Consider the following 15000-nt stretch of genomic DNA (forward strand, 5'->3'; position numbering starts at 1 on the left):
TGAATTCTGTTGCCTCATTTTTGAGTTTTTCAAATGCTGATTCATTTTGTTCTTTCCTGTTTTTTTAATCATTGTCTACTGTCTTTTCGCTTAACTTGAAATATTGGGCAGGCCAAAGGTTCGTTTGGGTTTTTTCATAATATCTTACAGAAAAACCCTAACGAACTTTTTGGCCAACCCAATAGACGATTACAGTTTTGATCCATTAGCACATCTTTTTGGCAAGCTTTCACTCTCTGTAGGGTTGTTGTACTCCTGACTATCCTTTTATATCCTTTTTCCTTATAGTAACTTTGTGTTGGATTTGCCTTCCATACTTTTCTGTTGTTCATTTTTATGAGAGTTTTAGTTTCCCTGAACTTTCTGGAAGACGCTTGGTGCAGATAGCTTTTTCTAGCGACACAGAGCTTCCTCTTCTGCTCTTTTGGTGAAGTGTTTAAAAATATTTCAGCTTACATTACAATTTCCTGGCTCTGCTCCCCTCCCCCGCCGGACCTTCTCTTTCCTTGTACGTGTCATCTTCATCCTCCTTAGTTTTGATTCCATTCCCAGCACTTTCTCCCCAGTAGGGGCTAGATCTTCCAGCTGCTGTTGGCTTTACATTCCACCTTGGAGTAGAAAAATCCCTCCAAAGTTTCAGCTGCCATTTTCAAATTGGCTCACTTTCCAGCTGAGCACCTGTTAGCTCTTTGGGTTCTCCTGTTCCCAGAACTGTTAGATGCCCTGCCGCTTCCATCTCCTTTCTCTACACAGACGCTGACACCAGGGGGGCTTTGTGACCCCTGCTTGTGTCTGGGGGTTTATAGGACAACCTGGTCACCTCGTTTCATTGTAAATGTTGCCCATGGCTTTGTAGCTATTCTGTCTTTAATTAGATTCTAAAACTAGGCTGTTACCCTCTTCCCAGAGCCTCCCATTCCCTCTTGAACTACTGAAGCCAAATCCAGCCTCTGTACCCCGATACCCAATTATATCTCGGAGACAGAGTTTTGGGTGAAGTAGAAAAGAAGAGCTTTATTGCTTTGCCAGGCAAAGGGGGGGACACAGTGGGCTAATGCCCTCAATACTGTGTGTCCCGACCTGGAGGGAGTAGTGAAGAGTTTTATAGCAATGGTTCAAAGAGGGTGTGATCAGCTCGTGGACCTTCTTCTGATTGGTTGGTGGTGAGGTAAGCGGGAGTCTGCATCATCAACCTTCTGGTTCCAACCAGTCTGGGGTCTAGTGCTTGTGGGCAGCAAACAGTTAACTTCCTCCACCTGGTGAGGGTTTCAGTGTCTGCAAAACAGTTAAAAGATACTGTTCTGTGTATCCCTTGAGGGGGAACCAGGACCCTGCCCCAAGGCTGCGCTATTGTTTCTTGACTGTTCCTCTCTTGTCTCTGCATCCCCTCCCTTCCCTGATTAGCAACGGTCTGAACCTGCCCTTTGGAACTCAGGGAAGGTCTTGGAGGCTGAATGAAGCCTATTTCCTGTAATTAAGACATGGGGGGTGGACACAGGAAGGCTTTTGTGCCCAGGAGCCACACAGGGTCCTGCTCGGTTTCACCACTGCAGCCAGCTTTGCCCTACCGTCCCCCAACCCCCCTCCCCACCCTGGAACTGCTCCTGTAAAAGCCAGCGATGACCTTCACTTTGTTAGATCTTAGCCCTGCCCCCGTTTCTTAGCAGCGCTTGGTACAGTTGACCTCACCTTCCCGCCTAAAACACTTTCTTCTTTTGGTGTCCAGGATGCCACACCTCTTAGTTTTCTCCATCATTGTCTGGTATGTGTCACTGGGGGTACGATGAACCTCGTTGAATGGATGAGGGTTTAGACAGGCTACTAACTTGCCCAAGGCACCTGGCTAACTAGCCAAGATCAACTGCTAAATATTTCTTAAGCATCTGTGATGTGCCCATCACTGTACTCGGCACATAAACAGTAACGTCTGTGCTCGGGAGGAGCTCACACTGTCCCTGTGCAGGACAAGAGAGCACTTGAAACTATAGCGAGTCTGGAAGTGGTAACTCGTGGCTGGGAGGGGAGATCCAGGTGGGCTAGGGAAGTGAGGGAAAGCGTGAGAAGTAGGATTTGAACAGGAGATGGGGAGGAATAGTGGGGACGAGATACTGTTAAGCAGCTCAGGTGAGGTCAGGACGTAGAGGATCCCGCAAACCAGGCCCCCAGAGGCTGGAGAACTCCTATGGTCTTGAGGCCTGTGGCCCCCTCTGGCCACTATCTCCCTGCCTTGCAGCCTCACACAGCCTCATTTCCAAGTCGGCTTCTCCATCCCTTCTTTTTCTCGAAGTCCTCTCACCGTAACCCCAAGAAGCATCATGTCACCGCCCTCACCAATATCCTGAATTTCCTGGCTTCTTTATCCTCCTCCATGCACGGCCTGAAAACCCCCAGCTTGAGGTGAGTCCTACACCCAGGCCACTGGGTTCAACCACGCAGAGCATTAGGGGTGTATTAGGAACACTGCAGATTGATTGCCCTCGGTGTCAGGTGACCCCTTGACCGAGGTGGTCCTCCTCTCAGCTCCCAAGCAGCCTGTTCGACCGCTACCAGCCACTTCTCACAATGCGTTACCCTGGTGGGGTCCTGTGAACTCCCAGGGCCCTCGTATCTAGCGACAGTGCCCACAGCCTGCAGGGCACCTGGCTCGCAGAGGTTTCAGTAAATGCTTATAGCAAATACATAAATGATTCAAGGGTCTATGGGGTTCCTGATCTGAGAGATACACAAATTTAAAAAGCCCACACTAGGGAATTCCCTGGAAGTCCAGTTGTTAGGACTCTGCGCTTCCACTGCAGGGGATACGGGTTCGATCCCCGGTCGGGGAACTAAGACCCTGCAAGCCACACAATGGGCCCCCCCCAAAAAAAGGCCCACACTTATGGGGTGTCAGGAGAGGAAGGATGCAGGGGGTGGGCTGAGGAGACGGGAGTAAAACCCAAAGACGCAGTTTCACACGATGAGACGGCACAGGTGCCGACAGGCTAGAGGTGCATTTTCTCTTCCTGATGCTTTATGACCTTTCTGCCTTCCCCTCCCCTTTTGCCCTTTGCCAATTGCTAGTTTATTTCCCCCTTTCTGGGCATTCTCCTTCCTCACCAGTCCTGTAAGGACTGGGGGCAAATGTTGGGAAGGGACCTGAAGAGAGTTCATAAGTAGAGAGATTTTTACCACCATCATCATCATCATCGGTGGTGGAGATTGTGGCGGTGTCCTTAGTAAACCTCACATCAGATGGGTATTGTTCTTTTACTTGTAGATTCCCATTCTTGGAAACTTGGCAATCTTGGACTAACAAGGGTCCATTTGGCAGTTAATGAGATGAGGCTAGGAGCCCAAAATCTCAAACCCAGCAGAGACCAGGCCTGGTTTCACCATGCGCATGTTAGCTCATCCCAAGATGCGTGTGTGTGGCAGTGCCACCGGGAGCAGATGGCCCCTTACGGAGGGAGCTGGACTGTGCAGGAAGAGGTTGAAAAAACGGAACCCCCCCCCCGAGCGAGTTCCTCCATCCCACTGAGTATATCAGAGGCTACAAGAGTTATTTATTTGAATTAACACCTAGGAAGAAGTTTAATCAGGCAAGGGAATGGGATGTAAATCAAGAGACAAAAACATGGGCTTTTTTTCTTCTCCATCTATTTCCTTTTCCTCTCATTCTCTTTGTCCCCAATTTGAGAAGAGTCACCCCAGACTCCCTGCTGTTCCCTGGATAAGTATCAGGTCTCGGATGCTTCCTCCCCCCGAGCAGATTAAACTAGGTGAACAAAGAGAATCTTGCCTCAGTTATTTTATCAACCAGAAGCAAGGCCGATGTGTCTTTATTAGCCCTTCCCCACCCCACCCACAGTGGGACATTCCCTGTGGGAGCCTGGAGCCTTGAGCAGGAGGCACCCACAGGGGCTGCTGTGGGCCAGGCTGAGAAGCCATCCCAGGGAACACAGTGATATCACAGCTTTCCATAGACACACTTGGGGAATTTCCCTGGCGGGCCAGTGGTTAGGACTCGGTGCTTTCACTGCCGAGGGCACAGGTTCAATCCCTGGTCGGGGAACTGAGATCCCACAAGCCACGCAGCGCGGCCAAAAAACAAAAAAACCACACACTTGAAATTCTGTTTCCTGAGTCACAACTGAGGTCTCCCCCACCTTAATATAAGTTCAAGGTACAGCACTTAAGATACAGTTGAGCAAGAGGGAAGACATATGGGAACATATGTATATGTATAATTGATTCACTTTGTTATAAAGCAGAAACTAACACACCATTGTAAAGCAATTATACCCCAATAAAGATGTTAAAAAAAAAAAGATACAGTTGAGATACAGCTCCACTGGAAATCCTAGATCACTTGAGATTTTGTGTATTGGCTAACCCAAAACTGTCAGCCGCGTACAAGGGAGGTACCCCTTCCTCCCTTAAAAGTTTGATTTGGTTGACAGTACACAGAATACCAAGCCTGTTTTCTAGCTGGAAAGGCGGCACCATACACATATGTTGATGGAAGGGAAACAAGTCTGTGGGCCACAGACAATTTGGGGGAGTGTGTTAAGCTAACTTGTGTGTGTCACCGTTGCCATAACACATTCAGTGTGCGGGGGGTGTCCTAGGCACTGGGCATGTGGGTGCAGAGGGCCCGGGGCCGGGCTAGGAATCCAGAGACCCGGGTTCTAGCTTGAGCTGAGCCACTCGCTAGTGCTGTGGCCTGGGGAAGCCAATCTGAGCTTCCGTTCTCTCATTTGACGTAAAAACCGTAGTTGCCTGTTGCATAGGATTATGGTGAGAATTAAGTGAACGATTTGTGAGCAGAGACAGCTTGTACAGAAACTAAAGCCCTGTACAAATGTAAGATACTGAGGAAGTAAACAAGCCCTACATCTAAGAGTGAGTGAAGAAAACCAATATTTTTATCATCAACCAGACGGCTTATTTGTGTCTTTGTTTGGCTCTTCCTACATCAAATACGTTTTGTTGTTGTTGTTGTTTTTAATTTTATTTTTTTAATTGAAGTGTAGTTGATTTACAATGTTGTGTTAATTTCTGCTGTGCAGCAAACTGGCTCAGTTACACACATATATACATTCTTTTTTATATTCTTTCCATTATGGTTTATCACGGGATATTGTATATAGTTCCCTGTGCTATACAGCAGGGCCTTTTGTTTTTGTTTTTTATATTAGCCTATGGGACAAAAGAGAAAGCAGACCCAGTTTCCCCTCCCAGGTTCAACACACACTTTTCTGGCAGGCTCGCTGTTTCTAATCGAGGGGCCAGCCGTGTCCAGCAGGCTGACATGAGAACTGGCAGCACAAAGGCACTTTAAACGTTCATCGGCAACACATCACCGAATGCACTGTGAAGGCCTGGTGTAGATACAGTCCCGGGTGAACGCTCTCTCATTCATTTACTATACGTATTAAACTTGGATGCTTTCATGCCACATCCACAGAGTTGAGTTGTGACAGAGACCATATGGCCCACATAAGCAAAAATATTTATTCTCTGCCCCTTAGCAGGAAAAGTCAGTGGAGCCGTGCCCTCGATCGTATAACCACAAACGTCCAGTAAAGATCAGAAAAGGCACTCCAGCACGCTTTTGCTCTCCAAGCCCTACAGAGAGGATCTCTTGTGTGATACAGTCACAGATGAACGCTAGAACCCGGGTCTCTGGACTCCTAGCCCAGCCCCGGGGCCCTCTGCACCCACATGCCCAGTGCCTAGGACGCCCCCTGCTCACTGAACGTGTTATGGCAACGGTGACACACACACGTTAGCTTAACTCACTCCCCGAAATTATCTGTGGCCCACAGACTTGTTTTCCTTCTGTCATCTGGCATAGATACAGTCACAGATGAATGCTGGAGTGCAAGACGTAAAATTCCAGCCGTTCACATTGTCTCATCACATTCTGCTCACGCCTCAAATAATACCGTGGGATTAGTTACTCCTGCCATCGCTGGTCAACCAGCATTGCTGACAGGGCCAGAAGTGGTGGAACTGAGGATCAAAAACATTTTTCAGACACGAAATTCTGTGAAATATGTAATATATTATTATATACTCTATTATTACAATATATATATTATGAACACAGTAATATATTAATACACATTAATATATTAACTAGAGTATTTATATAAGATTTCTCCCTAACATAACTAGCAATGCCCTAGAGCAGGGGCTGACAGCTACAGACCCACAGGCTAAATCTGGCCCACTGTTTGTAAATAAAGTTTTATTGGCACACTCGTTCATTTACAATATGTATTAAACTTGGATGCTTTCATGCCACATCCACAGAGTTGAGTTGTGACAGAGACCATATGGCCCATATAACCAAAAATAATTATTCTCTGCTCCTTAGCAGGAAAAGTCAGTGGAGCCCTGCCCTCGATTATATAACCACAATCTTCCAGTATAGATCAACAAAACGCACTCCAGCACGCCTTTGCTCTCCAAGCCCTACAGAGAGGACCTCTTGTGTGTATGTGCTGTGTCCTGGGCTCTTCTGTCAAGACACTGACTCATTGGATTGTTACTGTGTGTTTGCTTGTTCCCTTCCCTCCAGACTGGGAGCTCCTTGAGGGCAGGGCCTGGGGTTTATTACCATGTCCATCCCCACTCCAGCCCAGGAGGGGCTTCCTAAGTCAAGGTTAAGGGGATGCAGTCCCTCATTACCTTCTCAGAGGCTAGAATCTGCTCAGGGAGACAGACCAGGAACAGCCTTAGAGTCTCAGCATCAGTGTGATGAGAGTCACAGGGCGGGCGAGCCCAGAGCATCCTGGGAGCTCTTGGAGGGCCCGAGAAGCACATGCCTGAGCTGATTCTTGAAGGATTCACCGGGCAGGAGGCGGGGGTGGGCAGGGAGTCACACAATGAACGGCGCATGGAAAGGCCCACAGGAGAGGGGCAGCAGACGTGGTTCAGTTTGGCTGAAGTGTGGCTCTCGGCAATGTCTGGGCATCGCTTTGGGTGGCGGTTGCCGCAGAGATGATGGCAGCGCTGGTCTGGCTGGATTCTGTGGTGGCTGGAGTCTAGCCAGCGTGGAAGCAGCTGCAACTCTGCCACTTACAACTCTATAAACATGGGAGTTTACTCCAGTTCATAGCTTCTCATCAGCAATTTCCCAAAGATAGAGCAGTATTTCCCAGCCTTGGGATCTGAGTTACACAGTCAAAAGGCCATGTTTCATGCCAAACACTAGCACGTAATTAAAAGGAAACATACAGATGTTGGTAAATGTGCCCTGTGATCTTTGGTCCCCCAAATCTTTGACCCAGACTCAGTGTGGATAATCAAGAAGCTGGTGATGATAGAGGACAAATTTAAGAAACACTTGAAATTTCTTAGAACAAATATCAGCGCTGTCCATCGAGTGATGAATGGATAAACAAAATGTGGTGTAGCCATGCAATAGTATATTATTCAGCCACAAAAAAGAACAAAGTACTGGGACTTCCCTGGCGGTCCCAGTGGTTAAGACTGAGCTTCCACTGCAGGGGACGCGGCTTCGATCTCTGGTCGGGGAACTAAGATCCCACATGCCACGTGGTGCAGCCAAAAAAATAAATAAATAAAAAATCTTAGGGCTTCCCTGGTGGCGCAGTGGTTGAGAGTCCGCCTGCCGATGCGGGGGACACGGGTTCGTGCCCCGGGCCGGGAAGATCCCACATGCCGCGGAGCGGCTGGGCCCGTGGGCTGTGGCCGCTGAGCCTGCGCGTCCTGAGCCTGTGCTCCGCAACGGGAGAGGCCACAACAGTGAGAGGCCCGCGTACCGCACACACACACGAACAAAATCTTAAAAAAATAAAATAATGAAGTCCTATTACATGGCTACAACATGGATGAACCTTGAAAACGTTCTGCTGAGTGAACGCAGCCGGACCCGAAAGGTCGCATATCGTACGATCCCATTTATGTGAAATAATCAGAATATAGGTAAATCCATAGAGACAGATGCAGACTGGCGGTTGCCAGGGGCTGGGATGAAGGAGGAAGTGGAGACAACCATTTAATAGGTCTGGGGTTTCCTTTGGAGGTGAGGAAATGCGTTGGTGCCAGAGGAAGGAGGCGGCCACTCAGCGTTGTGACTGTACTGATCCCACTGCATTGTTCACTGTAAAGTGGTTGATTTGGGGACTTCCCTGGCGGTCCAGTGGTTAGGACCCGGTGCTTTCACTGCCGAGGGCCCGGGGTCGATCCCTGGTCGGGGAGCTAAGATCCCACAAGCCGCGGGGTGCTGCCAGAAAGAAAAAAAAAAAAGGTTGATTTTATGTTATGTCAGTTTGCCTCAGTTTTTCAAAACTGAAAAAAAAAATGGCCTAGGAAGGAAAAGAAAATGTAGATATACTCTTCTTGACCGTTAAATTCACTAAATAATAATGATGTTTAAATTTTTTTTAATTAATAAAACATTTGGGATTAACATATACACACTACTATATATAAAATAGACCATCAACAAGGACCTACTGTATAGCACAGGGAACTCTACTCAATACTCTGTAATAACCTATATGGGAAAAGAATCTGAAGAAGAATGGACATGTGTATATGTATAATTTAAACACTTAGCTGTACACCTGAAACTAACAACATTGTAAATCAACTATTCTCCAATATAAAATAAAAATTAAATTAAAAATTTTTAAAAAATAAGCTATAAGGATATATGGTACAGCATAGGGAGCATAGCCAATATTTTATAATAACTTTAAATGGAGTATAATCTATAAAAATTTTGAATCACTGTTGTACACCTGAAACTAATATAACATTGTAAATCAACTATACTTCAATAAAAATAAATTAAACATTTTTTTAAATTAATGAAACAAAACTCAGTAGTGAACAGGCAGCTCCTGAGGTTCTGAGTTGGATATGGGGACTTGAGCTGATGACCCCCCTTTTGCTCGCCTCTCTAACAGAAGTGGAGAAAACCCGATGCCAGCATGAACGAGAACACATCCTCGGGGCGGTGGACCCCCAGCGCCCCCGGCCTCCGGGACTGTTTGTTCCCGAGTGTGATGAGCACGGATACTATGCGCCCACCCAGTGCCACGGCAGCACTGGCTACTGCTGGTGTGTGGACCGCGACGGCCGCGAGGTGGAGGGCACCAGGACCACGCCCGGGATGAGGCCACCGTGTAAGTCAGAGGACAGTGCTGGAGACCGGAAGTCTCAGCACCTGCGAGCATCGCCGGGGACGCTTGCCGGGGACCCTTGCCAAAGGTGCACTTGGCACTTTCTGCCTGCCCTAAATCCTGACCTGCACCACTGGCTCGAAGCCCGTCCCCCCCTCCCTTTCTCCCCTCTGCAGCCCCCTTTTCCATCTCCCCATCATTGCCCACCCCCACCATCTCTCTACCCACTTTCCCTCTCCTCCCTCTTAGCCTTTCCTCCTCTTGTTTTGTGCAAACCTGTTCTGTGCAAATGATGGGCAGGACCCGCTGCATTGAGGCTGCAATTGGTAGCAGAGAGGGTGTGTGCTCCGGGGTCCCCGTGGTAAACCTTGCAGTGGGTGGCCCAGCATTCCAGCGGCTCTGCGCCGGCACACAGCGCAGGGATGGGAGAGACCAACCGGAGCCCCTCCCCAGGCACGGAGGGGCTTACTCAGGCGGTTCTCTTCCTGGGACACTTGCCTCTTTCACAGTTGCTCCTGGACCTTTAGGTACTCGGTCCATTTAGAACGCCAGGAGCAAACAGCCGCAAAGGGTTCTGCAAGATAGTTCTGCAACGGTCCATGACTGTGGGAAGGCGCCGAGCTGGGGGCCAGGCTGTGTGACCCTGGACAGATACTTGCCTGAGTCTTAGCGTCCTCGGCCTCAACATCGGATTCAAGCAAAATAATCTCTAGGATGCTTCTCAGCTCTGAAATTCTGTCCCAGGCATAGAAAATGGTAATTGTCACAAATTACCAAAATCTAACACAATCAATCCTTGCCTCTCCATTCTCCATTTAGCTAATAATCATAAACTGATCCCCTACCAGATAGTTTCCCAAAGCTGCTAAGAGGCTGCTGAGTAAGCAGTGATAACTTACAGGGACTTCCCTGGCAGTCCAGTGGTTAAGACTCCGCGCTTCCAATGCGGGGGGGCGTGGGTTCAATCCCTGGTCGGGGAACTAAGATCCCACGTGCTGCGAGAGGCGGCCAAAAAAAAGGAAGTGACAAGTGATCACTCACAATCTTCATTACGCCAGCCAGCCAGCATTAACTGAGTGTCAGATTGGTGTGGTCCGTGCTGGCAGCCCAGAGGGAAGCCCCAGTGCCAGCCCCAGAACCTCAGAGGACAGGTAAACAGGTTCAGGGTAGGGAAAGGAACCTTAAGAGAGAATAGGTGGGCCAGGAAGCAGAGTGGCTTGGGGGGTTGCGGGCTAGCCCAGGAAGGCTTTGCAGAGCAGTACTGTGAGAACCAAGGTTTTGAGCAGGGTCAGGAGTCAGCTGCGCTGGGGAGAAGGGGTTGAGGAGACCCGTGGTCCAGGCAGCAGGAACAGGCGGAGAGGCAGGAAAGAAACCCCCAGGGGTCTGTGTCCTGTGGGAGGGGAGCAGAATGGAGGTAAGGACATCAGGTGCCCCTCTGAGGGGTCTGGATTGGTCCTGAGGGAGCCTAGGAAGGGTTTCGAGCAGGCGCTGATGTGACCAGGTTTCAGTTTTAGAAGAGCTGAAAGGGAGGAGTGAGGCCCTGGTGGTGGGGAGGTGGGTGCAATTAATTAATTGCAGTATTTCTAATTAATCCAGGTGAGAAATGGCGAGGGTCTGACCTGAGATCTGGCAGTGAGTTTGGAGGGATAGATTCCAGAGATATTAAAAAGGTCCACCAGATTGGTTTATATCATTGATTGGGTATAACAGGCAAGATGGACAAGAGAAAAGCGTGGAAAATGAGCTCGGTGATGACCTGGTCCCGTTCTCTCACTTCAGAGAGCAGGAAACGAGCCCAGGAAGGTCCACGACATGTCCGCACGGCGAGTGTCAGGGCCAGGTCTGGGGCCCAGGTTTCCCGACAGCCACTGCATGTTCCTTACCTGCAGTACAGGCTGCCTGTCCCCTCCTGGGACATTCTCTTGTCAGGTGAGCCAGGAGCTGTGCTGGGTCACCAGGTCAGCAGGTAGGAGGCAAGGCCGAGTCTGAGGGAGGATTAGCCCTGCCCATCACTTCGTTCTGGAAAGCCCAGAAGGCCTATGTTCCCGTTTGTGGCGTCTGAGACCCTCCCACCCCCGTGGGATGGGTTGAGTGGGGCTAGTCCGCTCAGATGGTCTCCTCGAGCATGAAAATACTCAGCAGCTTCCTGCTGGGGTGCGAGCTCCCTGTGGCCAGGGTTTCAGGGTTGCCGCTGTTGCATTGTTTTTGTTCACTGCTGCAGCCCGTGTGCAGAGCAGGGCACCGATAGCCAGGTTAGTTCCATTAAGGGGGAGACTGAGCCATTGTTTTTTTCCAATCGACCTTTAATGTTAAACTCTGGCCCTGCATCATCTTCATCACAAATGCCCTTTGATTGACTGAGGTCTTTCTGCTCCTTGTGCTTTCGGATATTAAATGTGCACGTGTGACGGTGCAGTTTGTGGTGCCATGAAGGTGACGTGAGCCGGTGTGTGTGTGTGTGTGTGTGAGTCCGTGCACGCGCCCGCACGTGTGCGTTTGTGCATTCCTACTGCACGGGGGCCTTACTCATTGCCATCTCCCACCACCCAGGTCTGAGTACAGTGGCTCCCCCGGTTCACCACAGACCCTCAGTTCCTACCGCCGTGATCCCCCTGCCACCTGGGACCCACCTACTCTTCGCCCAGACCGGGAAGATAGAGCACCTCCCCCTGGAGGGAAACACCATGACCAAGACGGAAGCCAAGGCGCTGCTTCACGCCCCGGTGAGTGCTGGCCGATGGCACTTGGTGACAATTTCTGCTTCAATGGCCTGGAGCAACGGGCGGGGTGCAGTCAGCCCAGGGACCAGGGCTGGACCCCTGGACCCAGGACCTCTTCATTCTGTGTGACCCTGGGTGTCCACCGCTAAATGGGGCCACTGTATTCCTAAGCACCCCCGTGAGGCTCGAGGGTGGGAGCAGAAACAGGAGGCCTTCCAGAGAGACCCCTTTGGTATCTGACCCCTCAGGTGGGCGCATCACGTGAGTTTGCTCTCTTGTCTGCGAGCATCTGCCAGGTTTGATGGCACCATCCCTGCTAAATTAGCAACGTGACTCATCTTTCCGCAGCCGCTCAGCTCAAGATGCGCCTGTCTGCCCAGAGGCAGTAGTAAGTAACCAGAGCTTTTCAAAGCTTCAAAGATGCATTTTGTGAGTTGGGGAATTTTTGTCCGTTAGTTAGAGGTCAGACACTTCTGAGGAGCTTTTCTGTCTGGGATCCTGACCTCCTGCCAGGAAAACAAACCTGAGACCTGGTGGAGGCTTCTGGCTGTGGACTCAGGGTTGCCAGGGCAGTGGGGGCCGTCAGGGTCCTCTAAGGAACGAAGAAGTAGCAGCGAGTGGGCTACCAGCTCTTAGAGATGAAAGTCCAGCAGGAATCCTCATTACCCCTCCGTGCTGGTTGCAGAGCCTGCGTAAAGGTTCCGGGTAGAAATGTTACTTTCTTCTCATCTTCCTTTCCCTACTCCCCTGTCTTTCCCACCTGCCCTATTTTCTCTTCCTGCATGGATCTCTACACACCGCCATACCCCCTCTTCTTTTTGACCAGGGAGGAAACATGATCCAAAAAAGTCTGCAAAATAAAAATGCTTCTTTTTAAAAAAATTTATGTTATTGAAGTATAGTTGATTTACAACGTTGTGTTCATTTCTGCTCTACAGCAAAGTGATTCAGTTATACATATATATATATATATACATTCTTTTTCATGTTCTTTTCCATTATGTTTTATCATAGGATATTGAATATAGTTCCCTGTGCTCTACAGTAGGACCTTGTTTATCCATTGTTGTTTATCCTTTTTGTTTATCCATGTAATTGTTTATGTCTGCTCATCCCAAACTCTCATTCCTTCACCCCCATCACCTCCCCCTTGGCAATCACAAGTCTGTTCTCTGTCTGTGAGTCTGTTTCTGTTTCATAGATAAGCTCATTTGTGTCATATGTTAGATTCCACATATAAATGATGTCATATGGTATTTGTCTTTCTCTTCCTGACTTACTAACTTACTAGAGATGATAATCTCGAGGTCCATCCATGGTAAAAATGCTTTTCAAAAAGCCTCCTGCAAAGCAGCTGTGATTGGATTCATGTTCTTCGCCAACACAAAACCCTCTGATGGGTTCCCTTCACCCAGAAAAAAATCCAGTTCTTTCCATGGCCTCCGGCTACCTCTCCCACCCCGTTCCCTACCACTGCCCCCTCACTCACCATTGAGTTGAGTCCTCAACTCACCATTCGCACTCCCACCTCAGGGCCTTTGCACTTGCTGTCCCCCTGCCTGGAGTTCTCTCATTCCAGACACTAGCACGGTTCACTGCTGCATGTCACTTGAATTTCTACTGGCACATCAGCTCTTAGAGAAACCTGTCCTGGCTGCCCTATCCAGACTGCAGCCTCCACCTACCCTGCTTTGTCTTTCATCAGGCACCCAGCACTACTCAAAACATTGTATATCAGGGTACATGTTCTATGTCTGACGTATCTCTTCCCACCAAGAATATAAGCACAGCAAGATCAGAAATTGTCCATCTATTTCATGGAGGTGTTTGTTTCACAGGGGTATTGGCAGATCCCACACTGTGCTTGGCACTTGAAAAATATTTGCTGAACAAATGTGTAAGTGATCTTTGTGATTTCCTGTTGCCTCACTGAAGCACAAATCCCTCCAGGGGTAATCATCATTCTTCCTCGTATCCACTAGCACACACTCCCGGGTAGTGGGAGTGGGTTAAATTCCGTGTGAAAGTCGTTTTCCCCCAAGACCAAGGGGAGAGGCTTAAATGCCAAATGAGGCTATGAAAAGCAGGAAATTGAGATGGGATCAGTGGAGGGAGAGCGCTGAAACAACCTTATAAATATTCACTGTGTCCTTCCTATCTATGTATCATCTGTCTGTCTGTCCTTCTATGTATGTATGTATCTATCTATCTATCTAACTCTTTACCATCTAGCTATTTTAACTGTAGCTAATGCCACTGTGGCATTAAGTACAACCATCATCACCATCTATCTCCGGAACCTTTTTCATCATCCCAAACTGAAACTCTGGATCCATTCAATAAAAACTCCCTCCTCCCCTGCCAGCCCTTTGCATCCCCTTCTACTTTCTATCTCTATGAATTTGCCTGTTCTAGGGACCTCCTATAAGTGGAATCATACAGTATTTGCCCTTTCGTAACTGGTTTACTTTATTTAGTATAATATCTTCAGATTTCATCCATGTTGTAGCACGTGTCAGAATTTCCTTCCTTTTTAAGGCTGAATTATATTCCATTATATGGATGTATCACATTTTGTTTATCCATTCATCCATCACTGGAGAACTTGGGCTGCTTCCACCTTTTGGCTATTGTGAATAGTGTTGCTATGTACATGGATTTACAAACATCTGTTCAAGTCCTTGCTTTCACTTCTTTTGTATATAGACAAGACCTGGAATTACATGGTAATTCCATTTTTAATTTTTTGAGGAACCACTGTACGGTTTTCCTTAGCACTGCACCATTTTGCATTCCCACCACCAGAGCACAAAGGTTCCAATTTCCCTTCTACCTTGTCAACACTTATTATTTTCTGTTTTTTAATTGTAGCCATCCTAATATATGTAAAGTGGTATCTCATTGTGGTTTTGATTTGCATTTCTCTAATGATTAGTGATGTTAGCATCTTGTCATATACTTACGGACAATTTATATATCTTTGGAAAAATGTCTATTCGTATCCTTTGCCCATTTTGTAATTGGGTTGTTTTGTTCTTATTGTTACTGAGTTGTACGAGTTCTTTATATATTCTATCAACCCCTTATCAGTTACATGATTTGCAACTATTTTATCACCTTCCATGGGTTGGTTGCCTTTT

At 48.2% G+C, this 15000-nt stretch overlaps 1 protein-coding gene across 2 annotated transcripts in view; it reads left to right on the forward strand.

Moving 5' to 3' along the window:
• The window catches only part of NID1 (nidogen 1), a 94832-nt gene that overhangs the window by 65510 nt on the left and 14322 nt on the right, over positions 1-15000 (forward strand). For both annotated transcript variants that reach the window (XM_060035025.1, XM_060035026.1), the window contains exons 13-14: positions 8925-9143; positions 11691-11863. In XM_060035025.1, the coding sequence (XP_059891008.1) occupies positions 8925-9143; positions 11691-11863 (392 nt within the window). The remainder of the gene's footprint in view (positions 1-8924; positions 9144-11690; positions 11864-15000) is intronic.

Source organism: Delphinus delphis, chromosome 16, assembly GCF_949987515.2.
Source record: "Delphinus delphis chromosome 16, mDelDel1.2, whole genome shotgun sequence".
In the NCBI taxonomy this organism is placed as follows: Eukaryota; Metazoa; Chordata; class Mammalia; order Artiodactyla; family Delphinidae; genus Delphinus; species Delphinus delphis.